Here is a 27,202-nt window from a genome sequence, read left to right on the forward strand (position 1 = left end):
ATAAAGCAAAGACTTCACAAAACAGTTCCCATGTTTCTTGGTAACAAATCAAGAATTTCTTGGTTGTGTTACGGAGGCACTCCAGACTATTATATACAAATATGAAGTCCATTTTCACAAATAATGTCGATGGGAGCACTGCAGCGGTCCTATTTCCCAGGGAACCTAAACGCATCGTGAGGTGTGTCTGTGTCAGATGTGATCGGGCTGCCAGATCTATCGGCGTCGCCGAATGAACACGTGTCGCTGCAGGATTGGCTGGAAATGATCCAGGTGACGTCGAACGTTGGAAATAAAATCTTAAAGATGTCATTGAAATAACAAAATGTATGGACTGAAATTGTAAAAACGTAAATTAACCTAAGAATATAAACGCACAATATATTGAATAAATAATAAAAACAGATTGACAAAACGATATTCACAAAATAATTGTCTCAGATGTGACAAATATTGTCAGTTTAGAATGTTAATGTATTCCTATTATCATTAAGACTGTTTTTTGTTATTGTGATTGATTTGTCAACAGCTAAAAATAGAAACCAAACCCAAGCTAACTTCATTAGCGCTGCTTTACTGACGTCACCAGCAAGCGCAAAGGCGCTTCAGTCTATTTTTTTCACTCTTAAAGTATCATGATTTTATATTTTTAGGTTTATTTACGTTTATTACAATTTGGTCCATACATTTTGTTATTTTGGACAATTGTAAACGGACATTTTTCGGACAGTCCTTTGGCGTGACGTCATCTGCAGGCGACCCCCACGATACGATCTGGCAGCCGAATCACGTCTGACACCGACACCGGGCCGCCCAACGCGACTATCGTTGTCATCCTCCCGAGTCCCCACTGACAAGTGAGCACAGCCGGCCGGAAAGTTCCCGACAGACACGCCGCCCTACCTTGACCGCATTTAGCACTACAGTACTAGCTCCAGCGACCGCAAGACTGACAAACCGAAGAAAGGGGGAGGGGAAAAAAAGAAAGAAAAACGTCGTTTGGAGGAATGACTAGTGTCGCTTACGTCAGCGAGTTCAGGACATTCTATTAAAACGTTACACGCCGCCCGCCAGCCGACTTTTCTCGCTGAATCCGCCATTGAGCGCCCGAAAGCCGGTAAGCGATACGAGCCTTCTCCCCCTCCTCTTTCCAAGCATCCCCAGCACACCACCGCTGTTTGTTAGCTTCCATTTTAGCTTACGAGCTGAGCATCCGGAAGTGTGCCGGATTAGCTTAGCTTCCAGCGTCCGTTTACATGGCGTTGTTAGCTTAGCTTCAATGAGAAAACGCCGGTTTTAGCTAACATGACACAACTACTCGATTTGAAGTCAAATGTCGTCGTGTTGTATTTACATTTTCTAAATATTGCAAGTAGTCTAATAATAGAGGCGCCCCCCATCAGTATGTTCTAATAAATAACGAGTTTGCTAATTGTTACGTTCCAGTGAATAGTCGGCCCCATTTCTTAAAAGGGACTTTGATGGAAATAGCAATATTCGAGTTTTTTCTTCTTCTCTGTTTACCGTTGTCAAGGTTACATTATAAGCGTGTCGTTGTTTTGTAACTTGATAACAAGCCAGTTGTACAGTTGCCATATGTGCTGAGTTTCAAATTCTCCGAAAACAGGAGAGCAAAGAAATGAGTTGGAAAACGAAAGCGAAGACTGCATGGGCCGAGCTCAAGCAAACCGGTAACGAGAGCTTCAAAGCGGGCCAGTACGGAGAGGCCACCCGCTTGTACAGCCTGGCCATCGACGAGCTACACAAGTCCAGTAAGTCGACTTCCAATATCTACTGACACACTTAGCAAAAGGTTCATTCAATAAAGTAACGCCTTCATATAATGATGAAAGTACTTGCAATTGCTTAACTCTTTTACTGCCACGCGTTATCAAAAAACAAAAATAAAAAACACCTTGCCAGATGATTTTGAACATTTTAACTCCTATTTCAAGCTGATGAAGACCACCACCAGGGTGCTTTTACTGCAGATACTACAGAGCCCCTAAGGTGACATGGTAGAAAGAAAGAAAAAACATTGCGTTCCCTCGCAAAACATCTTTGCGTTCCCTTGCAAAGATTGTGTGCCCTCGCAAAAAAACTTTGCATTCTCTCGCAAAGATTGCGTTCCCTTGTAATCTTTGCGAGGGAACGCAAAGTTGTTTTGCGAGGGAACGCAATCTTTGCGAGCTCAGCGAGGTAAGGTGGGCCAAGACCGTTGAGAGATTTGAAAACAAATAGAAGAATCTTAAAGTGGACTCTAAATTTCACTTCAGCCAGTGAAGAGAGGGCAGGATAAGGGGTTATGTGTTCCCTCTTACGGGCACCAGTGAGGAGACGAGCAGCAGCATTTTGGACAAGCTGGAGACGCTGCAGGGAGGAGTGGCTGATTCCAAAATAAAGTGCATTACGGTAATCTAGCCAAGATGTAACAAAGGCGTGGATTACGGAGGGTAATAATTAAAATCATAATTGAATTTCCATTCATTGCACAGCCCTAACTGGTACCTATCTACCCGACCTGATTTACCGAGCAGCTACAAACTCAGTTCCCGATGTGTGTTCACTTTTTTTTGTGCCCCGCAGACCCGAAGAACGTGGAAGATTTGAGTGTGTTGCACTCCAACCGCGCCGCCAGCTACCTCAAAGAAGGCAACTGTGCCGAATGTTTCAAGGACTGCAACATGTGAGTGTATATTGATTCCAGTTGGAGTCCGCTGACCAAGTCAGGCCATGATTCGAGTAGATTTCATTTCCGCAAACATCCCTAAAAGGAGCACCTTTTGCCGCTTTTCCATCGTGCTCGCACGGCCGGGTAACAAAGCGCACCGCACCTCACGCAACCACTCCAGACCGCAACTGCCGGTTTTTCATTACAACTGGCGCACGGCGAGAATTAGGCGGCAACATTTGAACCGTCCACGCCAAGCTTGCACTCGCGCATTGCGTGCAGATCTGAGATAACTTTTCCCGAGTGGCACGTCGCGCCAACATTGAACCATATTTACAATTTAATATAGACAACCATGGATGAAATATTGAGATTCACGACCGACTCAAAACGGCAGATGCGACCTACTTAGCAGCTAGCTACCTTCCTTAGTTAGCTCCCCGGTTCCTGACTTGCCCGCAAGACCGCATCACATCATTTTGGGTCTTTTGCGTTTTGGGCGTGCGAGAGATGACAAACGCTTCTCTGCCAGTTCCCTGGAGTTGATCCCGTTCAACGTCAAGTCTTTGCTGCGCCGGGCCGCCGCCGCCGAGGCTCAGGAGAGATACCGCCAGGCCTACGTGGACTACAAGACCGCGCTGCAGCTGGACGCACACCTGGTGGCGGCGCACGAGGGAGCAAACAGGTACACGCTTGTAGAGTCTTCATTTCCACAACGAAAACAAAACAATTTCATCAACGCACATTTTTCACCGGATGAAAACTAGACTAGACTAGAATTCTCATTCATAAACAATAAGTGGGGCTAAATCAGTTTGCATTTTCGTCGACTAATGCAGACGAGACGAAAATGTCCGTCACTTCATAAAAACTGGATTTGAGTTCATCAACAAAAACGAGACGAAAATGACATCATTTTGTAAAATCTTGTCTGTGCTAATCTGTCACTGACAAATCTGCAGCTTGCGAGTGTAACAGTGTGGACTGACAGGAGGTGGATAAAAGTTTTTTTTTTGTTTTTGTTTTTTTTTAAAAGATGAATTATACTCATCATAACAGCTATAACGTTCCAACAATAATGTTAATCAGACCACTAACTAATTCTGGCTAATTTATTAGCTCATAGCATTTAGCTAGTTTGGATATCGTTGCATCCCTAACAACCTTTCAACTGGACTACTTTTTTTTTCTTTTCGCTACCCAGCGACTTGTGAACTCCCCAATCGACTTTTTTTCCCCTTCCAGGATGACAAAAGCGTTGACGGAGGTGGACGGTCCGTCATGGCGAGAGAAGCTCCCCGCCATCCCCGTCGTGCCCCTGGCGGTCCGGGAGAGGCTCAGCCGAGGCCCCGCCGGCGCGCCGCCGCCGCCGCCGCAATACAACGGCGTGGCGGCGCAGGACCACAATCGGCCCGCCGAGGAGGACGTGCGGCGCGCCAAGATTCTCAAGGAGGAAGGAAACGCGCTGGTGAAGAAAGGCTTGCACGCCCAGGCTGCCGAAAAGTACACGCAGAGCATCCGCCAGCACGACAAAGAGGCCGCCACCTTCACCAACCGGTAGCTCAACAAGATGGCGGCGTTAGCTTGGCGTCATCAATGCTAACCTTTTTTTGTGTGCGCGCGCTCAGGGCTTTGTGCTACCTGGCGCTGAAGCGCTACCACGACGCGGTCGGCGACTGCCGCGCGGCGCTCGCCATCGACGGCGCCAACGTCAAGGCGCTCTACCGAAGGGCGCAGGCGTACAAGGAGCTCAAGGTACATACTTTCTATTTGGTGCGTTCATTTCAAGTTGCTTTAACGCAGGGCTTCTCAATTATTTTCTGTCATGCCCCCCTAGGAAGAAGAAAACATCTACAATTAAACATTTTAATTGCCTGATACCCTTACTTCATATATAAACAAAAAAGCTAAGTAATCAGTTATTGGATTTATTTTTTTTTTTTCCTGGCATCAGCCTAAGGGGAAAAAAATAATAAAAATCTTAACGATCAGGCCCTAGTACTTACATTCTTTGATGGGAAGTTATTAACCAGTCTAGTTACCAAGCACCTTGCATACTGTGACCTAGCGTTGTTCTTACCTAGCCGCTTGCTTACCTCACTACTTTTAAGTTTTGTTTAGCGAAGCTAACCTTCCATCTTTGGTTCTTTTCTTCAGGACATGAAAAGTTGCATCCAAGACCTGAGCAAGCTCCTGGAGGTTGAGCCAAACAACACGGCTGCCGTCAAGCTGCTACAGGAGGTGCAGCAGCAGCAACAGCAGCAGCAACAGCAGCAGCAGCAGCAACGGCAGCAACGGCCTCCACAGGAGAAGAAGAAGAAGAGCAGGACCAGGAAGAAGTGACGGCTGGCACACATTTTTGTTCAGGTACCCGGCTCAAGGCAAAAGTGGGCGGAGTTAGGTCCACAAAGACAACCAATCGCAACGCAGTCGACCCCGCCAACATCGCTTTGTGCCACCCGTTTTTTTTTTTCACCGCAAAGTGGTCATTGATGTGCTCCATCTCATTTTATTATTATTATTTTATAGCTTCGTTTGTCCTCTTCCTTCCTCATCTCGTTTTTCATCTCGTTTCCGTGACAACCGCTCCTCTCAAAATTTTTTGTCCCCCCCCCCCCCCCCCCCCCCCCAGAATGACAAAGCAGCCTTCCGATTGGCCCAGAAAAAAAGCGACGTTGGCGGCGGCCAATCCTGAAACTCAAGACAACCCAAAACACAAGAAACCGTTTTCATTTCGGATCCCGATTTGTGTAGTGTGTATGGAGAAAAAGAAAAAAAAAAAAAAGTGTTCACGTTTCAGATAAAACTTTTTATTCGCCGTTCAGTGTTCTTGTACATTTGTGTGGGTTCATCCGGGACCACCTCAAGTCATTATCAGGGTGGGGGAGGCATTTTTATTTTTTTAATAATTTTGTGGTTTTAATCAAGCAAAACGGTCACAAGCACGTGCGCGCATCAAGCAATAAAACCATCATACAAGCAAATAGGGCTGCACAATATTGCGAAAAAATATCGATATCGCTTATTGGCAGTAATATCTATCGCTGTATTCAGCCACTATATCGCATGTTTTTCCAAAATCGTGCAGCCCCACCAGCAAACTTGTTAATTTGAAAAGACATGTTGAACTTAAAAAAATAAAAAAAAACTTTGCTTTTATTTTGTCAGTGAATGAAAACTGTTTTGTCCCCCCGCAAAGCAAAATAAGAGTAGAATGTCCACAAGTCGCTTCAGAAAGCAAACGCCATCTTGTCCACAAGCGGTTAGGATAGGTTTCATAAAATGGCGGATCACTCACTTCTGCGGTTGCTATGCCAACGTCGAGGGTGTCACGGTTTCACTTTTTCCATATTTTTGTGTCAAAAGGGATTACAATTGTTTTGACGTATCGCTTTGCAAATCGCTCAGTCAGAAGATTTTCAAAACGTTTTCATGTTGTGGTCTATACAGAACTTTGAGGCAAACAACGGCATGTAATCTATTTTCACAAAATGAGGGGGAAAAGAAGAAAAAAAAAACAGGGCGGCCATCTTGTTACTCCCACCTCGTGAGCAGACTACTTATACAAACTATACGCGGTTAGTATAAAACAAAACCTTTCAGGAATGTTCGTTTTTTTTAAGTCCCTCAATTTTGAGGATCTGATCTTTTGGTCCCAAAGTTTTGGGGTGTGGTCTTTTAGCTTCTGGAACCAGTTTGACGTCTGGTTTAATTTTTAGTTCCATGTTTATTTCAGGGCATCCTTCTTACTAGTTCTTCAATTGTTGGTTCTGATCTACTATATTCTTGCGTTCAGATCTTTCAAATCCTTCAGGCAGCGCCAAAGGTAGAAAGTCCAAGACGTTTTTGGTGTCTGGCGCCCCCTATTGAGTCTACAGGTGAACCACGAGCGGGACGGCGAGGAAAGGAGTCGTGAGCCATTGTTGTTGAAAATAAACACACAGTTTAATAACCTTTTTTTGTCTTCTTGTTTGTTTGGATTAAAGTGGAATAAAAGCAGCCAGTGGGCGGGACTAACAAGCCGACAGGAAGTTAAGAGGGAGAAGGAGGAAGTAGGAAGAAAATGGTGATAGATTTAAAAGAAAGTAAGGGAGGGGGGAAAAAAAAAAAAAAAAGAAGAAACCTCGTAGTGAGACAGGACGGACCAGAAGGTTCTAAAGGAGCTTGTGGAGTGCCAGGTTCAGCTGGGGGAGGAGTCGGGGGTCATGCTGCTGCTTCTTATACAGAAGACGAAGAAGAAGGAATGAACATTTGTGTGCATGAAGAGAGGAAGAGGAGGAGGAAGAGCAGGGGTGGGATGGCCAAGGTGTCGTCGGGTTGGTCGGAGGGCGCGTCCGACTAGTTCTCGCCCTCGCCGGCTTCCACCTCGTCGCCCTGGTTTTCGGATGTCCACAGCTGAGGACACAAACGAGATTTTAGATGGCAATCTTGAATCATTTTCACTCCAGACTAGGGGTGCTTTAAAAAAAATAAATAAATCGATTCCGCAATATATCGCGATACTACAGCACCTAATGCTCGTATCGATTCCGTATGCTGCCAAATCGATTTTCAAACATCAATTTGATGGAATCACACTTTTAAAGGAATACTTCACTTAGCAATAAAAAAGTTAATATTTTGTCTAATTTGATACTTTCATTATTTTTCATGTACAATGAGTACCTTCACAGCTCACCTGTTTTCTAGGTTTGGTCATGTCATTTTCAGCCGACAGCAAGTTGCAAAATGTCTTTTTTGAAAAGGTACTAACTAATTGGACATGAAAAATAATGAAAAATATATAATTTATTATAGGCAAAATATTAATGTTATAAGCCCCAAGTTTCAGATCAAAAGGGACACTTGACTCATTGAACAATTTTCAGCAGTGAGACGTTCATATTTTGTCCAGAATGATTTGATAACCATTATTTTTCATGTACAATTAATACCTTTAAAAAGTTTTGTTTTTTTCTTCTACATGCTGTTGACATCACCTGTGATGAGGAAGTAGGTAACGACCAATCACGGCTCAGTTTACTGACCAAACCCAGAAAACAGGTGAGCCATGATTGCCCGTGACCTACTTCCTCAGCACAGGTGATATCATCAGTCGACAGCAAGTAGAAAAATTACTTTATGTAGTAATTGTTCATGAAAAATAATTTAGTTAACACAATGTCAACAAAAATTTACTTTTTACCCCTGAAAATGGCTCAATGAGTCAAGTATCACTTTAAAAACTTTTTCCCGCTTGCTGTCGACTGATGATGACATCACCTGTGCTGAGGAAGAAGGTAACCACCAATCATGATTGGCCGTAGGAAATTTTTAAAAAGGTATTAATTGTGCGTGAAAAATAATGAAGTTATACATTCATTCTGGACAAAATATGAATTTTACTGCTGAAAATGACCCCTTTAAATAAATAAGATTTTCATACAAATCTGTACATGTACGAGTTTACCGATTAGTATTTACTAAATTTGAGTTTAAAAAAAATTGTAATAATAATTGACTTAAGAGATTTGTATCGGTATGAATCGTGATACGGATCGAATCGCCAGGCAATTCACACCCTTACTCCATCGCAACTTTTTACACTTGATGTACTCTACTGCCACCTGCAGTTCAAAAGAAACGTTCATTTGATAACTTGAGTCGTGATCCAAAAAAAAAATCAACATGTGCCGACTCACGGTCAGGTTGTCCCTTAGTAGCTGCATGATCAGCGTGCTGTCTTTGTACGATTCCTCGTTCAAGCTGTCGAGCTCGGCGATGGCCTCGTCGAAAGCCTGCCGGGAAAGGAAGGCAAAACGTTCAGATTCCGAGAGTGGCGGCTTGTCGTCGTCGTCGTCGTCGTCGTACCTGCTTGGCCAGGGAACAGGCCTGTTCGGGCGAGTTGAGGATCTCGTAGTAGAAGACGGAGAAGTTGAGGGCCAGGCCCAGTCGGATGGGATGTGTGGACTGCATGTCCGTCTTACTGATGTCAAACGCGTTCTGGTACGCGGTCTGGGAGTTCTCCACCTTTGCTTTAAATAGGACACAAAAAGCCGTCTTAACTGCGGGAAGCCATCTTGCGAGACCTTCGTCATGATGCCGCTCACTACAAGTCAACATCTGGCCACTTAGCACACGACGCCATCTTATGACTAGGGCCCGACCGATATGCATTTTTTTAGGCCGATTTTTGGCAGGAAAAAAATAAAAAATGACAGATTACGGCCATTTTGACTGAAACAACCCCCTTCGCTCCCGGCTGTTTTACTGGATTTTGACGGATTTTGCAAGGCCCACAGAATATTGTGTTCTATTGCTATCAAAACATGGAACCTACCAAAAGAAAGATTAGAGTTCTTCTTTCATCAGGACAAAAAAAAAAAAAGGTTTATATCTGTTTCCGTTTTGCAGCAATTAGTATTACAATATAGCTTGGTTTCGTCATTATTCACAATTCTGCTTGTTTGCCACATGGCCCTGGTTGATCTCCGTTTTGTCAATGCTTCAGCAATGACAAAAGTGAAATAAGAATAGAATAAAACTAAAATAATTGCAACTGAAAAAAACAGTAAGAACGAATACTGACTCTTCCTGTGCATTTTGGCCTCTTGGGGGCAGTGTGGTGCCGTGCATCCACTGGGCGAACAAACTTAAAGTGAGTACAGAAGAAAGCTGCGATCGAATTCGATTAAAATAACTCGTTTTTCACACATTGAGAAGAATTTGTGCCTGTGGGTATGTGTTCCCACAAGATTTGTGTGTGGAGATTCGTTTTTCTTAAAAAAAAAAAAAAAAAAAACAATCCCGAAGTCGATGCTAACTTCCTGTTAGCATTTTCTAGCTTCCTGTTAGTGCTAGGCTAGCGATGTTTTAAAAACTAAGCATGTTTTGTATTTAAATATACAGTGGATGGAATTCTTAATGTTGTGTGTTGTAGTTTTACAGTTAAGTGCAACCGCGGTGTCATTAAACAACTTAAAAATGAGAATGACATACGCTACACACTTGCTAGTTGCTAATGCTACGTAAGCAAAATGGTGCATTCAGGTTACTTTCACAGCGTCAAAAACTTGTGTTTTCTTCGATCACGTTTTAAGGGGGAAATAATCGGCCCAATTGACCGGTTGTTTGAAGGCCAAGAACCGGCCGATTATAAAAATTGGCAGTCTCGGCGACAAAGCTGAAAGGCGCTCACCCTTCTTGGACTCGTCGGACGCCACCTCCGACAAGTATCTGTAGTAGTCGCCTTTCATTTTGAGGTAGAACACTTTGCTCTCTGCTGGCTTGGCGTTGACGATGAGGAAATTGTCCAGAAGGTTCTGAAAGCAAGGAAGACGAGCGCCACGACAGCACGTTCAAAAAATAAAATAAAATAAAATATTCATTTCACGTCAAAACATCATCCACGATTGAGACAGGCGCTCAAAACGCGTCACCGCGCACACTTCGACGTTCAAAAACTGAAATGAAAACTAACCAAAAATTCAACTCGTACAGCGAAAACGGATTTTGTTTTCGACTGTTAATTGAATACAGTACACGAGCATTTGCAGTTCTTTTCAAAATGTTATCGATTTCTGTATCGCAGCAAGAATCGAAAGGTGTGTCCATCTGCCGTCTGGGAGTTGTAGTCTTTAGCGTGTGTCGCCTCGAAATGACATCATCTGGCAGCAGCCAATATTTAAAAAAAACAAAAAACAAAAAAAACGTTTACTTTTGTCACTTAACTGAGCCCTAAAATATTGTTTAAAATAAATAAATAAAAAAAATCCAACAGTATATTGTACAAGTGGATGTAATATTTCTAAACAAGAGTTGAACGCATAATATCCACTTTAGGCAATCAAGGTCAAGTGAGACCATCCCAGTTGTACAAAATGTTTTGGTTCAATTTTTAATACACAATATTTGCAGTTTTTTTTAATGTTGCAAACAAAAACTAATATTAAAAGTAAAACAAAGCACTTTTTTGAACAAATAAAAAAATATAATAATAATAAAACCAAACCAACCAGGTTGAAAAAACAAAAGTCAAAATCCTTGCATACGTTTTGAGACTTTGACCAACATCACACGTGGGCTGATTACCAGTTTGACGGTTTCTAAAAAAGTCAAAAGTTTTCAATGACCACTAAAAACTGTCACTGGTAATGAATTCTTAATTATTGTTCGGGCCGGGCAATACAGCCCAAAATTCACATCACGGTATGAATTGCACGTACCAACACGTCGTTGCAGATTTCTTCCAGCTCGGCCTCGATCTTGAGGCGATAGTCGCGAGCCATCTGCTGCTTCTTCTCGTTGCCCTCCGTCTTCTGCTCGATGCTGGAGATGACGCGCCAGGACGAGCGGCGAGCTCCCACCTGCCGGCGACCACGCCCCCCAAAAAAGAATCCAATCAAATCTAGACGGACTCGGAGCGAGGAGGAAGGCGAACCAAAAGGCGTCCCGAGTCCGTACCACGTTCTTGTAGGCCACGGACAGCAGGTTGCGCTCCTCGTTGGTCAGGTCCTTGTTCTGCTCCGTCACCTGCTTCATGGCGGCCGCCATGTCGTCGTAGCGCTCGGCCTGCTCGGCCAGCTTGGCTTTCTGCACCAGCTCGCTCCTGTCCATCTCGCGGCTGAGCGAGGAAAACACAAACGCGTGGCGGACATTTTGAAATCCACTCCAGTTTCAAGCACGTTTTAAACTCATCCCGTTTTTATAAATGGAGCATTTTAGTCGTTCAGTCCAGGAAAACATTTGATTCGTCTCGTTTTAGTCAGGACAATCATTTGCTCGGATTTGAAACATGAATTTGACTAAAATCACATCATTTTCATCCCGTTTTTTGTTCATAAACTAAAAACTGTCCATCAATTTTAGTCCACTTTTATGAACTCGTCCCCTCCCAGCCATTTTGACTGAAGCGCTCCCGGCTGCTTTATTCCATTTGGACTGATTTTGCAAGGCCCACACAATATTGTCTTCTATTGCTATCAAAACTTGGAAGCAACCAAAAGAAAGATTAAAATCTCTTCTTTCATCATGGAGAAAAAAAAAAGAAAAAAAGGATATTTGTATGTTGCAAACTTGTTGCAAATACTGGCAAAAAGAGCTTGTTGCAACATGGCCCTGGCTGATCTCTTATACTCTGCGGCAATTTTTTTTTTTATAACAACCATTGATTGATTTAAGCCACCTCTTCATTTCAGCAGCTCCATCAAAGCCTTCCGTATGCTTTTGCATTCAAAACAAAACAAAACAAAAAACGTCTAAATACGTTTTTGGGACTGATAAAAAAAAAAGTGTTGACACGTTTGTGGGTTTGAATGAGTTAAGTGAAGAACATTTCCATCTCATCTTTATTAGTCGACAAAAATGCATACTGATTTAATCCGAGTTTAATCGGCGTTGACGAAATTTTTTGTTTTGTTTTCGTTGACGAAATGAACAGCAGCAAAAACCAAAAACGGGCAAGCACGTCCGTCCTGCCGTCTTACGACGACATCGGGAAGATTTTTTTTGCAGCCTGTATCAAAAGCGGGAAGGCGGTTGGTTGCCTTCACCTCATTTCGGATCCGCCGCCGGCTCCAAAAAAGCTCCGACATGGTGAAAAAGTGGGTCACGCACGCTTAAGTGGTTACGAGTCATTTTTAGACGGCAAACTTTACAGCAACCTTTTTTTTTTTGCACCGGAGAGATATTACTTCAGTTCATTTTGAAATCACAGTTAGTCGACCTCATCTCATTTTTATTTAGTCTTTATTTTAGTCCAAGGAAACATCATTTTGTCCGACTAGTGCAGTGGTGTCCAAACTACGGCCCGGGGGGCCATTTGCGGCCCGCCGTCCATTTTTCAGTGGCCCGCGACATGCACTTAAAAATGGCATTTGACTGAGTTCAAATAAAATAAAAACAAAACAAAAAATGTTTGGAGAAGGTGCCATTAAAAAGGTTATTTTAGTGAACTAAAACTAAAATTCAAAAAACTATTTCGTTAACAAAATAAAATAAAAACTGAAATTACATTTTATGTTTACAAAACTATAATTATAGCAATTATAGCTTCGTTTTAATCTTTAGTAATTAATTTAATGTATGTGATTTTGATTTTTGTGATTTTTAATAGATTTATTTTGATATAAACCGGAATAACAATGTTTGAAAGTACGTCACACAGAAGTGATGTCATCCAGAAGCAGCCAATAGAAAAGCACCAAAAGATGTTGCACACATGCTGTTTGTTTTTTAAATATTGCGCACAATTAATACACAAAAAAAAAAAAAAAGCTAGCGGTAATACTATTAAACTGAAACTAACTAAACTAAAACTAAGCATTTTTGAAAGAACTGACAGGAGGTGCTGCTGTTATTGTCTTTGTGTCACATGACACGGGCCGGCAGGCGAAAGACGCCCAACGTGCCAAATCTGCCATCAATCGTAGTATTTGCAATACATCACGTGAACGCGTCCGACTCGATGGCAAACAGCCGATAAAAACGACATCCAATCACAGGTGCCACAATTACTTGACAACCAATCACATTATCAGCTATTATTTTGGGATCATTAACTGCTCAATCGTGTTATCATTAAATTAAGTATTTGTCCACCTATTTACATCTCGGACCAAAGCAGTAAATTCATCAACTATTTTTGTAGTTTCACTTCCATCCGAGTACGCATCATCAGATGAAAGTTTTTTTTGCTGTATATTTCTGCTATGACAATTTATGAATAAGGCAGCCGTGAATCTTATTTATCCATCATGTATATTTATTAACCTGCTTCAAGCCATTTTATGCATCTATTAGGGCTGCACAATATATTGAAAAAATATCGATATTGACATGCATTAAGTTTCATATGGGACTTTATGCTTTTATCTGAATTTGAGCAGTCAGCGGCTAAATAAAACGTGCACCGCCATCCAATCGTGGATTATTCAAGACGGAAAAATATATTGAGTTTGATTATTTTTGCTGCATGAAAAAAAAAAAAAAAAAGTAATTCTTTCATTCGATTATAAAAATTAGTGACAGATCGATATGGTTTTTGTTCAAGGGCGATACAGATACCGATTTATTAGTCGTCAAGGAGACCGATAACCGATATTGAAAGCCGATATTCACTTGAATTAAAAGAGAAAATATTACCAAAAAATTTTAAATTCATGCTTTTTTTTTTGACAGTTTTGTTTAAAAATTCTAACAAAAATAGCGTTGCAAGTAAATAGTTCCCAATAGTTTTCCCAAATTTCAACATAATTTCTTAATTTTATTACTTATTTTTTTTTAATATAAAGTGTAGGGGAGTTCCCAATGTGTGAACAAATCCTAACGAAAAGCTCAATTTTGCTACGTTCGCAAGCATTCACTGCTCAGTGAGATGTTATCGGCCTTCAGATTGGTTAAAATAAATAAATACAAAGTTAAATATCAGCACCAATAATGGACCCACCTGATAATCGGTCTATCCCTAATAAAAGTAATTTCTTCAAGGACATGTTAAATATGGCAATAATATCGATATCGTTATACTCAACTATATCGCACGATTTTCCAATATCGTGCAGCCCGAATCTCTCATGTATCTCATCCATTATCTGTGGCCATCCATCTTCCTACATTTTGGTTTATGGTGCAAATCGCGTGGCGATGTATTCAATCACCACCATTTTATACCCCGCCACTCATTTAAATAGACACATAATTAAAAAAAAAGAAAAAAAGATCAAGCTGCGATTTGGGCCCCCACCCTCCCTCTGCATTAGCCAACGCGCTCGCACGCCAAGCTAGCGCGTTCCAGTTGCAACTGTGAAGGGCGGAGGTGAAAGCCCGTTTGCGGCTTCATTCCAGGCGAGGGTGTCCCAAAACAAAAGGAAAAAAAAACAAAAAAAACAGCCTTCAATCGTCGCCCGAGGGCGTCAAATTGTCGCGGGGGCAGCGAGCGTTGCCGCAGGCTGCGACTTTCTTAGCGCGGCCTGCTAACAGTTCGTCGTCGTCATTGCGCTCCCCTGTGGAATTTTAAGATGGAGGCTAGCAGTAAGTAGCACGCTAGCTGGGACGCCGAAGCCGCTCCGACAGGCCACTTTTGAAATCCAGCACGTCGGGTGCCGAAATATGACATTTCGCCGGAAACTCGTTCAATCAAGACGAATCAAATTCAGCGGTGAGTACAACCGCGGAGGGGGGCGGGGGGTGCGTGGAGGGGGAAGGGGGGGCGGGGGGGACTCCCGGGAAAAGGAGGGTGTGTTAGCCCACGCCATGGCGGAGCAGCGCGGGCGGCTACGTGCGCATTGAGCTGCTCGGGTGGGTGCAGATCGGACCGACTCCGCCAACCACGAGCGAGCCTGTCGGTTGTTTCCCCCGGTACGTGCAGCTCGGAGACGCTAAGCTAAAAAAGAAAAAGAAAAAAAAAACGTCGCCGTGATCGGCGGGCCAAGCTGTCAAAAAAAAAAAAAAAAACACAAAAAAACGGGCCGAATCATCGGCGACTCCCTCCCGCCCGCCCCCACGATGCCGAGCGAAAAGCGCCCACATCGGACTCGACATTGCGTAGGAAAAAAAAAAAAAAAAAAGTCGTTCCATCGCGGAACCGGGACGCTGCTGGGTTATTTGTCCGTTCGCGGCACCAGCGGATCTCGGCCTAAATCCTCTCTCGCACCCAGCCCCAAAACCACAATGGGCACCTTCCGCCGCGGAGGAGGCGAAAGCGGCGGCCGCGGCCGCGACCCCTCCGCCCCGCAAATCGAGAAGCTTGGCGGCGCGTGAGGAGGACTAATAATGGCGTCAACTCACGTTTGTCAGGTGGGCGAGTTCCCGATTTTTCTGCTGTGACCGATGAGGCTTTATCGAGCCGTCCTCCTCTCGCTTGCTCAGGGGATTCAGGGCAGTACCACTTCCGCCTGCGCTGACACTTCCGCTTCCTCTAAGCCCCACCCCTCCCCCCCGCCAGTATCCATGGCGACGGCACTAAGGGGTTTCCAAGCATCCCAGCAGGGGCTTTGACGTCAGGGCTGCCATGGCAACTGCTGACGACTCCACACATGACGTAGTTGTTTAGTCGTAATTCATTTATTTGTGTCTGTTTATTCAAAATATAGTTTTTTTTAAATAGATTTATTGAAGATATCGCTAATTAATTTGTATATATATAATTTTATTAAAAAATAATTTATTTTTATATTATTTATTTAATTTATTTTAAAAAAAAACCTACCAGGTCAATGTTCTGTCGTTACCATGTGTACTATAATAATAATAATAATAATAATAATAATAATAATAAATCATAGATTTTCTGATGATATATGTAATAAATAAAAAAAACAATATTTTGTGTTTTCAAAAAGCTTCATTGTAAGATTATCATTGTAAGATGGAAACTGTTTATCTCTGGAAAAAAAAAATAATTTTCACATCATACTTGTTAGATTATGACTTTTCTTTAAAAAAAAATTTCCTCAATGAAATGCAAATATAAGATCTCTATTTGCATAAATTTTCCTCTTTTTTTTCTCTTATTTTTTTCCTGTTCCTATTATGAAACTACAGCATGATTTGTTGCTTCTGTGTTCAACTGAAATAAATGAAAAATGATGATAAAAATATGACATTATTCTTGTAAAATGAAGACATTTGTGGTGAAAATGCTCCATTCCCAGAACCAGCTGGAAATTTGGGTAAGACCAAATTTTTGTCCATAAAATTGCTTGATTGAAATGAGATTTTGTACAATTACAGCTTCATTGGCTTTGGATTTCCAAATGACACCCAAAAAAATTGGAATGACTTGAAAGTTGATCATACTTTGTTATGTTCCACTTTTGTATGTTCACGTCATGTTTGCTCGTGCGTGTGTGCGTAGTCAAACGAGCAAACTCGTCAAGCCAGTCGAGTATCTTTACCTGGTCAAACATGACATTGGACGAGACCAACCCGAACCGACACGCAAACGGCGGGCGCTGATGTTGACACCTGGACACGTGTAGGCGGACGGACGGACGGACGGACGGACGTCTTCATCTCGATCCTTCGCTTCCTTTCGCCATGTCCGTCAGCGTCAACGTCCGGAAGGTGTCCAACCTGCCGGGAGGATCCCAGCGCAGAGTCGAGCTCTCCTTCAGAGGTTAGTCGCCCCACTTGAAAAGAAAAAAACAAACCAAAACATCTTTTTAACTCATTGACTGGCAGCCATTTTGACTTGAAGCAACCCCCTTCACTCCTCGGCTGTTTTCCTGGACTGATTTTTGCAAGGCCCACACAATATTGTGGTTTATTGCTATCAAAAGATGGAACCTACAAAAAAGAAAGATTAGAGTCTCTTCTTTCATCAGGAAAAAAAAAAGTACATTTATATCTGTTCCCGTTTTGCAGCAATTGAAATTAGAATATAGCTAAGTTTCATCATTATTTTACATTCCTGGTGAAAACACTGGCAAAAAAAGTTTGTTGCAACATGTCCCTGGTTGATCTCTTATACTCTGCTGCCACCTGCTGTCCGTTTTTGTAATAACTACCATTGCTTCAACAATTTTCTTCAGTTCAGAGGCTGCACCAAAGTCTTCTGTATGCTCTAGCATTAAAAAAAAAGAAAAAAAGTATAAATACGTCTTTGGGACACTGTTAGCATTTAAAATAGAACGTATTTATACGTTTTTGTTGTTGCTATGGTAACAAGTTTTTGTTGTCGATCCACCAGGATTCACTCAGAAGACCCGAGTGGTGCAGAGCGACGCTGTGGCCGTCTTCAACGAGGTCAGCCAATCAATGATGTCGTGCATGTGTGTGCGTGTGCGCGTCGCGCTTATTTGTTGGCTTCTGATTGAAACGCTTTCACACAAAACACACAAGCACGCCTTGAACACACATGCCGTCACGTTGAGGTTCTGGCGGGCACGGTGCCATTGCAGCCCCTTTCACGCAGGCAGTGACACGTGATCCGCAATGGATCCGCAATGGATGCGGAATGGATCTGCCTTTGACACCAAACAGCAATCAGACGACATCGCTTGACTTTTCCCGCCGTGTCGTGTTGCAACTTGAATGCTTTTCATATTTTGACAAGTTTAAGTAACTCACCAGTCGTGCGTGCGTGCGTGTGTTGCGCAGTCTTTCCGCTGGCCGCACTACGGGAAAGTCATCCGCCATGAAGTGTTGACCATCACGGTTTATAACTTCAGTAAAGTCTTCTCCAACAGGTAACCCGCACACACAGGTCACGTGGGACAAAATAGTGTCACTAACTGCTTACTAACCTATTTCCTTTGTTGTTCATTTAGTTGGTCAGTTGCTTTGTTGGTTAGTTATTAGTTAGTTGGTCAGCTGGTGTATTAGGCTGTGTGTTTGTTAGATGTTGGTTGGTGCCTGTTTCATTCGTTCTCTTTTCTTAGTTGATTAGTTAGTTAGTTAGTTAGTTAGTTAGTTAGTTAGTTAGTTTGTTGTCGGTTCATAGTTGGTTAGCCAGTCGGTTTGCTTATTCAGTAGCTAGTTTGCTAATCAATGAGCTAAGCTAGTTGAGCTAATGAGCTAACTTAGTTAGTTAGTTAGTTAGTTGTCGTTCCTTGTTAGTTGGTTAGTCAATCAGTCAGTTTGATTATTCAGCAGCTAATTTGCTAGTCAATGAACTAAGTTAGTTGAGCCAATTATCTAATTTAGTTAGTTGATTAACTAGTTAGTTAGCTAGTTAGTTAGTTAGTTAGTTAGTTAGTTAATTTGTTGTTGGTTCATAGTTGGTTAGTCAGTCAGTCGGTTTGCTTATTCAGTACTGTAGTTAGTTTGCTATTCAATGATCTAAGTTCGTTGATCCAATGATCTAATTTAGTTAGTTGATTAACTAGTTAGTTAGTTTGTTAGTTAGTTAGTTGTCGGTTCATAGTTAGTTGGTTAGTCAATCAGTCGGTTTGCTTATTCAGTCCTGTAGTAAGTTTGCTGATTCATGAGTTAGTTTGCTGATTCCTTAGTTGGACCACCGGTTTGTTGATTTATTAGCTAGTTAAGTCAATGCTTAGTTAGTCAGTTTGCTGATTCAATAGTTAGTCGTAGTTATTGAGTCACTGATTGGTTAGTGGTAAATAGAGACCAAGTTTGGTCAGTTTACTGTATTTGTTGTTGATTCATTGCTAGTTACTTAGATTCAATAGTCGGTTAGTCAGTTTGCTGCTTCAATAATTAGTTATGTAACAAAGCACACTAGTCACACTGTGTGTTTGTGTTTGTGCGTGTGTATTGACGTGTAGACTGCTCGGCAAGCTGGTTGTGGGCCTCAACCACATCGTGACATCAGGGAGGCTGTTGCTACGGGAACCGCTGACTGATGCCAACAATCTCCTGACTGATGTGCGTGTGCGCGTGCGCGTGCGCGTGTCCGTGTCCGCACGCGTGTGTGGTCATCAATGTTGTGCGTTGACTAGATCTATGTGGAGTTGGACGTGCGCTACAATCCAGCAGAGGGCGCCGCAGGAGGATGGGAGGGGCGGGACTTTGTCAGAGTGGACGACCAAGACGAGTAAGAAGTCAACAAAAAAAATACAAAATAAACACAAAAATAAAGAAGGCTGAAAGGCTCTGCTTTGAAGGACAAGCGTGAGGTCGTTTGTTGCTAGGCAGAATTTGAGCTCGTGTGTGTACATTTTTCCTTGGTAATTGTCTGATGTGTTCTTTCTTTCTTTCTTTCTTTCTTTCTTTCTTTCTTTCTTTCTTTCTTTCTTTCTTTCTTTCTTTCTTTCTTTCTTTCTTTATCAATTGTTCATTCATTTACCCATGAGCTAATTAGTTGTTCAGTTCTTTTGAGGTTCTTAGCTGTTTAGTTTAATTTGCAAGTTTGTGTCAGGTGTTGATTCATTACTTAGGTAGTTAGCTGGCTGTCGGTCAGGTTTGTTAGTTCATTAGTTAGTGAGTTGTTCTGTTGTTAGTCATTACCATTTCATGCTTTTTTTTTTTTTTTTTAATGTTTTTTGGTTTATTTCTTTATTTTATGGGTTTATGTCACTAAGTTCATTAGTTATTTTGTTGTTTATTTGTTTGAGTTTCATTTTTAGTTCATTCTTTTTAGCTTAGTTAGTTAACTTGTGTTAGTCTGTTGTTTCATTTGTGTTTTTGCTGCTTGATGCTTCTTTTTTTTTTTAGTTGCTTAGTTTGTTAGTACATTTTTAGTTACTGTTTTTGTAAGTTGTTTAATTTGATAGTTAGTCAGTTAGTTTATCAGTTAGTTAGTGAGTTAGCTAGTTAGTTAGTTAGTGGGATAGATAGTGAGCAAGCGGGTTAGTTAGTTAGTTAGATAGATAGCGAGTGAGTGAGCGAGCTAGTTAGTTAGTTAGTTAGTTAGTTAGTTACTGAGATAGCGAGTTAGTTAGTTAGTGAGATAGTGAGCCAGTTAGTTAGCTAGTTAGTGAGCGAGTGAGCTAGTTGATTGGTTAGTTAGTTGGTTGGTTAGTTGGTTAGGTAGGTAGGTAGGTAGGTAGTTAGTTGGTTGGTTAGTTATTTAGTTAGTTATTTAGTTAGTTATTTAGTTAGTGAGTGAGTTAGTGAGTGAGTTAGTTGCTTTTCATCCTGTGTGTTTTTGTAACGTGTGCGACTCAGATCTGCGTCGCTGGGCTCGAGGAACGTCGCGTTTGAAGACGACGAGAGGTGAGAGTGACTTTGACGCGGCACTCGCTGATTCGTCGTCCGACCACGTGGATAATAAAACAATCGGGTCGTTTGCGATTCCCCGATCCAGCGCTCAGACGTTGAGTCGTCTGGAGAGGGAGCTGGAGAGGGAAGCCCGACATTTGGGACGCGGCCTCCTCCGCGCGCAAGGTGACTATGACGACGACGACGACAACTACGACGACGACGACGACGACGACGACGACGACCTGCTGGACATGGAGGCGTCCGACATCGTCTTCACTCCCTTGATGAGGTCGGATCCGCTTGTCACGCTCCATAGAATTTCTTTCCATAAGCGCGTTACTTATTGGTCATCTGACCGGATTTGAAACATCGAAGGTGAAAACGTGCCTTGCGAAAATTAAACTGCACTAAAAAAAAGTAGCCACCAGAGGGTGCTAGCACTGCACAAATGCAAACCGATCTTACTTTATAAAAAACAAAAAACAAAGTGTACTGCTTTTACTATGGTGACATGACGACGATATATTGTGGCACTTTTAATATGGCGATGTTATTGTTACATCCCTAATAAATAGATGTTGTTGAAGAAGCGTGTGTGTGCGTGCGTGCGTGCGTGCGTGTGCAGTCGTTCCAGGCCGCTGTCCAGGCATGTCGCTGCAGCCGCGCCCAAAGTTCAAAGTTTCCAGGTAAGAATGCCACAAACACCACAAAAGCACAAAAGACGGCACTTTTCGCACATCCAGGTTGGAATTTGTCTGAATTGGATCTTTTTTTGGGGGGGGACCTAAAGAAGTGGCGAATACATCAAAAATGTTCAAGTGCCACTCATTAGTTTAGTCATAGTAAGTTAGAGGTTGGTGGAAGATTCTGGTTTTGTGACAATTGGTGCTGGATTTCACTTTGCTTCACCTTTCTTTGATCTTTCCTCTGGTCTCCTGACCTTCTGAACTCTTCGACTCTGGCGAGACTCTGAAATATCCGGTTAAGATGAAGGGGATGTGATTTTTATTAGTTTTCAGGTGAACTCATGAGCACAAATTCACACGCACGCACACACAAATGCACACATAAAAAAAACAGAGACAGAAATGATGACGATATGTTGATTCTGTAAGAACAATACCGAGCTCTTAAAAAAAAAGTTAGTTAGTTAGTTAGTTAGTTAGTAATGATAAGTTATTTTGTTTGTCATTCTGTTAGCTTGCCGGTGTCTTTACTGGTTAGCTGGTCAGTTGGTTGGTTGGTCAAATGGTTGTTAGACAGTTTATTTGGTAGTTTAGATTTTGGCTGGGTAATTAGTTGAGTCACTTGTTAGTTAGTTACTTACTTAGTTAGTTAGTTAGTCAGTCAAATGGTTTGTTGGTTGGTTATTAATATTTCTCATTCATTGGCTAGTAAATTGGTTGGCTAGTTAGTTAGTTAGTTAGTCAAAATGTTTTGTTTGTTGGTTGGTTATTTATCTTTCTCATTCATTGGTTAGTAAATTGGTTGGTTTGGTAGTTAGCTGAGTCATTGTTTGCTTGTTAGTTAGTTAGTTAGTCAAAATGTTTTGTTTGTTGGTTAGTTATTTGTCTTTCTTACTCATTGGTTAGTAAATTGCTTATGTTCTTGAGGAAAATGTGTGGGCGTGGTCTGTGTCTGATTGGGTGATTTCAGGTGAACGTCAACATCGTGGAAGCTCAGAAACTGGCGGGCGTCAACATCAACCCGGCCGTCTTCATCCGAGTGGGACAGCAGAAGAAGCACACGGCCACGCAGAAGTCCACCAACTGCCCCTTTTACAACGAAGTGCGCAAACAATCCAACACGTGAAAACGATCGAAGCCGTGAAGTTGAAAAACACAAACAACAGCAAAAGAGAAGTTGTGATGTAATTAAACCTGATAGGCGACAATATCCCCTCAGGATGTGCAATTAATCCAAATTCATATACAATTTCAATTATTACACTCCACAATTACTAAATCAGCATAATCGTAAAAAAAAAAAAAGGTTATTACGTAATACTAATTTTTGAGTTGTTTAAATTTATACATTTTCACCTTTTTTTTTAAATTTTAAAATAACTGCTTAATCAATTTTGTTTCATTCAAAAAGTGCCTAATTCAAAGAATTTTATTTGTCTTAATATCTTTTTTATTTATTTTTTTATTTTTTATGTTTTAATCATTTTCTTGTTTAGTACCAAAAAATTGGTCTTACAATTTTAAAATGGTTATTATAAAAAAATAAATCTTACAACATTTAAATGTGAAAACATTTTCTTTCTTTGTACTAAAAAAAAAGAACAAAAACTAATCGTCCTACTGCACAGTGCACATGCTGCACTCCAACTTTTTGCCAACAAAAATAAATAAATAAATAAATATTATTATTATAAATATATATTATTATAAATTCAGTTTGGTCGAAAAGGAACTTGCCTAAATATAGTGTTTTTTTTAATTTATTTTTAATTGGTCTATATTTTTACATGTTTTCAAAAACATTTTCTTATATATAGTAAATAATCTTTTGAATAATCGTGATTTCAATTATTGGCAAAATAATGGTGATTATTATTTTTTCCCCCACAATGGAGCCGCCCTAATAATATTCTTGCCATTGCAGAACTTCCAGTTTGAGTTCCACGAGACGCCAGACGTCCTCTTCGACAAAGTTATCGAGATCAAGGTCAGTCTGGCCGTCTTGGTGGCCGGCTCGTTTCCGTGGCGACGGGCCTCGCCCCCCTCTAGTCCCTCCCCGCCTTTTTTGCAGGTGTGCCACCGCCGTACGCTGGCCTTCTTCATGAGCCACGTGGGGAGCTTCAAGATCGACATCGCCACCGTCTTCCGCCAGCCAGGTATGGTCACAACAAAAGGGACGGCGACCTCCGACCCCGGGTGACCTCCGTGACTCGTTGGCAGAGCACCGCTTCTACCAGAAGTGGGCGCCGCTCACCGACCCGGCCGACACCCGATCGGGGTCCAAGGGCTACGTGAAGGCCACCGTCAGCGTGCTGATGAAGGGCGAGGCGCTCAACGCCGCCGGCGCCGCCGCCGTCGCGACCGACTCCAACCAGGACATCCACAAGTCGGTTCATTTTAAACGATTTTCTCAATTCAAACCCTGAAGGAAATTACGGCTGTGCTTTGTTTTGTTTTTTTTCTGTTTTACTGAATTTTTTTTTTTTTTTTTTACTGTCATAAAAAAATATTTGGAAAGGGCGGGAACCTCACGATATGCGATACAAGGCTCACGATGACGATTATCTCACGATATGACGATACCGTGATTATGGATATATTGCTCAGGTGATAAATCCACAATAATCTACAATAAATCTAATCATAAAATAATAGTAATAATATAAATAAATAAATGATAAATCAAAATAAAATAAATAAATAACAACTCTAAATAATAATAAATTAATATAATATAATATATATATAATATATAAATATGACTATATGTATAAATATTTGTTTTAATATAATAAAACTAAGCTGATGAGTCTTCTTCACCTGAATTCTTGCGTCCATTTTCCCACCACTCTCATGAGGCACTCCCCCTAGTGGCCCATCAAGTAATTGCTCAATAAGTGATGAAGTGGCTGAATATGAACTACAAATATTGTGATACTTGTGTGGGCGTATCAATAATCCATTGGGAGACAAAGTATCACAATTTATCGTGATATCGATATATCGCCACACTCCTATTGAATTCTCTGACATTTTTTTGGGCAATTTCAAGTACATTTTATGGTCACTTTTTTTGGGGGATATCTTTAGGTATTTTTAAAAAAATTATTTCATCTACTTTTCTGACAACTGAAAAATGTGGACTCTGACATTATTTTGAATATTTAATGATTCATTTTTAAAATCTAAATATTTCATCTCGAAGAAAATCCAAATAATTAGTCCAATTTGTTGTTGTTGAACCCGGCAGAAATTTGATGCTTCCTCGCGGGATGCCTTCGGAGCGCCCGTGGGCTCGATTTGGTCTTCGGGTGTACAAGGCGGAGGATCTGCCCAGCATGGATTCGGGCCTGATGGGCAAAATGTCCAAAGTGACGGATCGAAAGGTCTTCATCGATCCGTACGTCCGAGTCACCTTCGCCGGCCAGCAGGTGCGCTCGCCGCCCGACCCACCGGACGGACGCACGGACGGACGGACGTTCCGGCTTCAGAGTGGACCCCGAATGGCCGACGCCCTCTTCGGGGCTCGTGTTCATTTGAACCGACATTTTGAAATCTTAGTCCACTTTCAATCACGCTTTTTCACTTTTTGTTATAGTTTGTCAACCTCATCACGTTTTGATTTAGTCCATTTTTAGTCGACTATAAATCAAACATTTGAGTCTTTATTTTAGTCCAAGAAAACATTCATTTTTTTCTAGTTTTAGTCAGCAAATCTGTCAACATTTTAATCAAGACATTGTATTTATTTATTTATTTATTTATATTTATTCATATTTATTTATTTATTTGTTTTTTTTCAGCAGATTATGTTGAACATTTTGCATCCAAAACTATAACTATAATTAAAACTGTACTAACAAATCTGCCACTTTATAAACGTGCAAATTTGCCACTTTAGAAAAGTGGCAAATTTGCACATTTTTTTTTTTCTCAGCATATTGGCCCCGCCCTCTAAAAAAAAAAAAAATCTACCTATGCTTCGTCGTTCCCATGCTGTATTTTTAAATATTGCATATACACATTAAAACAAACAATAATAATACTGAAACTAACAAAAATGAAGCATTTATTAAATAACTAAAATTAATAAACACGAACAGAACCACCACTGAAAACGAATTCAAACTAACAATTAAAAAAAAATCAAAACTCAAAACAAAATAAAAACCAAACTCAAAGGAAAAATTCCAAAACTATAATAAACCCAAAACTATAATGAACCCTCGTCCGCTGAAAAATGGCTAATGAAAAATTCACAAAAAATACTACTTTTATCACGATTTTAACACAATATGAAGGTGACGATACGATAATTATCACGATATTGTGGGGAGGTTGGCCATACAAAAAAAACCCGCTTACAATATTGTAAAAAATGAACTCATACTAAAAAAAAAACCACAAACACAGTATTGTGATTTTGTACATTACTGTAATGAAAAATCTTATAAATATTAGCTATAAAAAATATATTTATTGAGGTGTTCCGTTCATCTGACAATTAATCGCGGATTTGAAACATAAAAAGGGCAAAACATGTCGTGTGAAAATTCAACTGCACAAAAGAAAACGTAGCCACCAGAGGGTGCTAAAACGGCACAAATGGAAATCAAGCTGATGTATTCGATTTTTTGAATGGAAGTGCTGCTTTTTTATGACGGCGCCGATATATATTGTGGTAGTTTCAATTTAATATGTGAATATTTGCGTTGCGGTTGCTGACTTTCAGGGGGAGACGTCGGTGGCCAGCGCCAGCAGCTGCCCCGTTTGGAACCAGGAGATCTCCTTCGTGGAGCAGTTTCCTCCTCTGGCCCAGCGGATGCGAGTGCAAATCCTGGACGACGCCAGGACGGGCCACGTGGCTCTGGCGACGCACTTCCTGGACCTGCAGCAGATTTCCGACCCCACCAGGAACGGTACCAACACCTTCACAAAAACTGATCGCTTGCCCGTCCTTTGTCTTCAAGGTGTCCGTCCGTCCGTCCGTCCGTCGGCAGGTTTCCACCCCACCTTTGGACCGTGCTGGGTCAATCTGTACGGTTCCCCTCGAAATTCCACCCTCGGAGACGTCCACCAGGTCGTCGCTTGACCTTCTCCTCGTCTTCCCGCGAAAGCGGATTGAGGCTAATCCCGACTGTCCGTCCGTCCGTCCGTCTCGTCCAGGATTTGAACCAGGGCCTGGGGGAGGGAATCTTCTACCGGGGTCGAATCCTCCTGGCGCTGTCCGTGGAGATTTACTCCTCGCCGTCGGCCGCCATCGCCAACGACGGCTCGGCGCCGCTCGCCATGGTACTCGAATCGGCCGTCGGGTCGGGTCGGGTCGGGTCGGAGGGGGCGGAGCATCTGGTGGTCTGCTATGGTGTGCTGATTGTGTTGCAGGTGAAAGGAACGCTGAGCCGGTTGGGACTGAGGAAGAAACGAGGCAGCAAGAAGGAGAAGAAGAAGGAAGGTGAGGAGGTCAATTGATCAAAAAAAACGTTTTTGGAAGTCAACTCCAAAGCTGAATTGATCAAAAAAAATTCTACATTTGAGAAGACATAAAAGTGTTGGTTTTTTTGTTTTTTATTATTATTTTTTTTAGAGCACAAACAAACATTGCATCACTAAAAACATTGTGATTGACTTGATTATTGAAGAAATTATTAAAAAATACAAAATATATATATTATAAAAAATTATTGTCATAAGACAATCATTTTTTTTTTTTTTTTTTTTACAGAAAAAAACGTTATTCTTGTAAGATTAGGACAATTGCTATACACAAAAAAATATATTCTTGTGACGTTGATTTTTTTTAATTTTTTTATTTTTTTTGTAAAATTATTCTTTTGTCCTGAAAACGGGGACATAAAAATATGACTTTTGTTCTTGAAAATTTTATACTTTGTAATATTCAGACTTGATCTTAAAATCTTGTATTTTTTTACTGTTCAGATAAAAATAAAAACATGACATTTATTCTTGAAAATTTTAGGGTTTTTTACGCAAAAAAATAAATATATTCTTATAAGATAAGGACAATTTTTATACAAACAAATATTTCCGTGATGTTGAATTTTTTTCTTGTAAAATTATTATTTTGTCCTGAAAACGGGGACATAAAAATATGGCTTTTATTCTCAAAACTTTTATACTTTGTAATATTCGGACTTAATCTTAAAATCGTATCTATTTTACTGTTCAGATAAAAATAAAAATCTGACTTATTCTTGAAAATGTTACACTTGGTAATATTCAGACTTTCATAAGTTAATGCAAA

General features: G+C 41.2%; 3 protein-coding genes across 6 annotated transcripts in view; 2 read left to right on the forward strand and 1 right to left on the reverse strand.

Moving 5' to 3' along the window:
* The first annotated feature begins 652 nt into the window (after nt 1–652).
* Nucleotides 653–6,625, forward strand: tomm34 (translocase of outer mitochondrial membrane 34). 2 transcript variants are annotated; one of them, XM_077528590.1, is made up of 8 exons: nt 653–1,117; nt 1,628–1,772; nt 2,587–2,686; nt 3,204–3,356; nt 3,917–4,228; nt 4,300–4,426; nt 4,829–5,038; nt 5,304–6,625. In XM_077528590.1, the coding sequence occupies exons 2-7, from the start codon at nt 1,640–1,642 to the stop codon at nt 5,012–5,014; spliced, it is 1,011 nt and encodes a 336-aa protein (XP_077384716.1). In that variant the 5' UTR covers nt 653–1,117; nt 1,628–1,639; the 3' UTR covers nt 5,015–5,038; nt 5,304–6,625. The 2 variants fall into 2 exon arrangements, with proteins under 2 accessions (XP_077384716.1, XP_077384715.1); XM_077528589.1 differs by having other exon boundaries at nt 655–1,117; nt 6,468–6,625.
* LOC144023307 (14-3-3 protein beta/alpha-1-like) lies at nt 6,592–15,580 on the reverse strand. The gene is made up of 7 exons (XM_077528591.1): nt 15,437–15,580; nt 11,114–11,273; nt 10,876–11,016; nt 9,849–9,972; nt 8,522–8,685; nt 8,353–8,448; nt 6,592–7,066 (listed from the first exon to the last, which is right to left on the reverse strand). The coding sequence occupies exons 2-7, from the start codon at nt 11,264–11,266 to the stop codon at nt 7,010–7,012; spliced, it is 735 nt and encodes a 244-aa protein (XP_077384717.1). The 5' UTR covers nt 11,267–11,273; nt 15,437–15,580; the 3' UTR covers nt 6,592–7,009.
* fer1l4 (fer-1 like family member 4) overlaps nt 12,977–27,202 on the forward strand; it is a 30,506-nt gene continuing 16,280 nt past the window's right edge. The window contains exons 1-18 of one of the 3 annotated variants that reach the window (XM_077528575.1): nt 12,977–14,807; nt 16,506–16,766; nt 17,340–17,395; nt 17,750–17,838; nt 18,877–18,976; nt 19,051–19,145; nt 20,219–20,266; nt 20,358–20,543; nt 20,880–20,940; nt 21,911–22,042; nt 22,865–22,927; nt 23,012–23,096; nt 23,161–23,326; nt 24,191–24,371; nt 25,673–25,859; nt 25,941–26,020; nt 26,107–26,232; nt 26,323–26,392. In XM_077528575.1, coding sequence (XP_077384701.1) covers nt 16,688–16,766; nt 17,340–17,395; nt 17,750–17,838; nt 18,877–18,976; nt 19,051–19,145; nt 20,219–20,266; nt 20,358–20,543; nt 20,880–20,940; nt 21,911–22,042; nt 22,865–22,927; nt 23,012–23,096; nt 23,161–23,326; nt 24,191–24,371; nt 25,673–25,859; nt 25,941–26,020; nt 26,107–26,232; nt 26,323–26,392 — 1,804 coding nt within the window. In that variant the 5' untranslated portion in view covers nt 12,977–14,807; nt 16,506–16,687. Of the gene's footprint in view, nt 14,808–16,505; nt 16,767–17,339; nt 17,396–17,749; nt 17,839–18,876; nt 18,977–19,050; nt 19,146–20,218; nt 20,267–20,357; nt 20,544–20,879; nt 20,941–21,910; nt 22,043–22,864; nt 23,097–23,160; nt 23,327–24,190; nt 24,372–25,672; nt 25,860–25,940; nt 26,021–26,106; nt 26,233–26,322; nt 26,393–27,202 lie in introns of all 3 variants that reach the window. The other 2 variants (XM_077528576.1, XM_077528574.1) reach the window with 2 other exon arrangements.

The sequence above is a fragment of the Festucalex cinctus genome, chromosome 8 (assembly GCF_051991245.1).
Source record: "Festucalex cinctus isolate MCC-2025b chromosome 8, RoL_Fcin_1.0, whole genome shotgun sequence".
NCBI lineage: Eukaryota > Metazoa > Chordata > Actinopteri > Syngnathiformes > Syngnathidae > Festucalex > Festucalex cinctus.

What these genes read in the sequence shown, in the direction of transcription:
- tomm34 (XM_077528590.1), top strand. Translation starts at nt 1,640, where the DNA reads ATGAGTTGGAAAACGAAAGCGAAGACTGCATGGGCCGAGCTCAAGCAA. An exon ending in GCCGCCACCTTCACCAACCG is followed by an intron (nt 4,229 to 4,299) that starts GTAGCTCAACAA and finishes GCGCGCGCTCAG; the next exon opens with GGCTTTGTGCTACCTGGCGC. An exon ending in AGGCGTACAAGGAGCTCAAG is followed by an intron (nt 4,427 to 4,828) that starts GTACATACTTTC and finishes TCTTTTCTTCAG; the next exon opens with GACATGAAAAGTTGCATCCA.
- LOC144023307 (XM_077528591.1), bottom strand. Translation starts at nt 11,266, where the DNA reads ATGGACAGGAGCGAGCTGGTGCAGAAAGCCAAGCTGGCCGAGCAGGCC. An exon ending in GTCCGACGAGTCCAAGAAGG is followed by an intron (nt 8,686 to 9,848) that starts GTGAGCGCCTTT and finishes TCCTATTTAAAG; the next exon opens with CAAAGGTGGAGAACTCCCAG. An exon ending in CCTGTTCCCTGGCCAAGCAG is followed by an intron (nt 8,449 to 8,521) that starts GTACGACGACGA and finishes CTTTCCCGGCAG; the next exon opens with GCTTTCGACGAGGCCATCGC.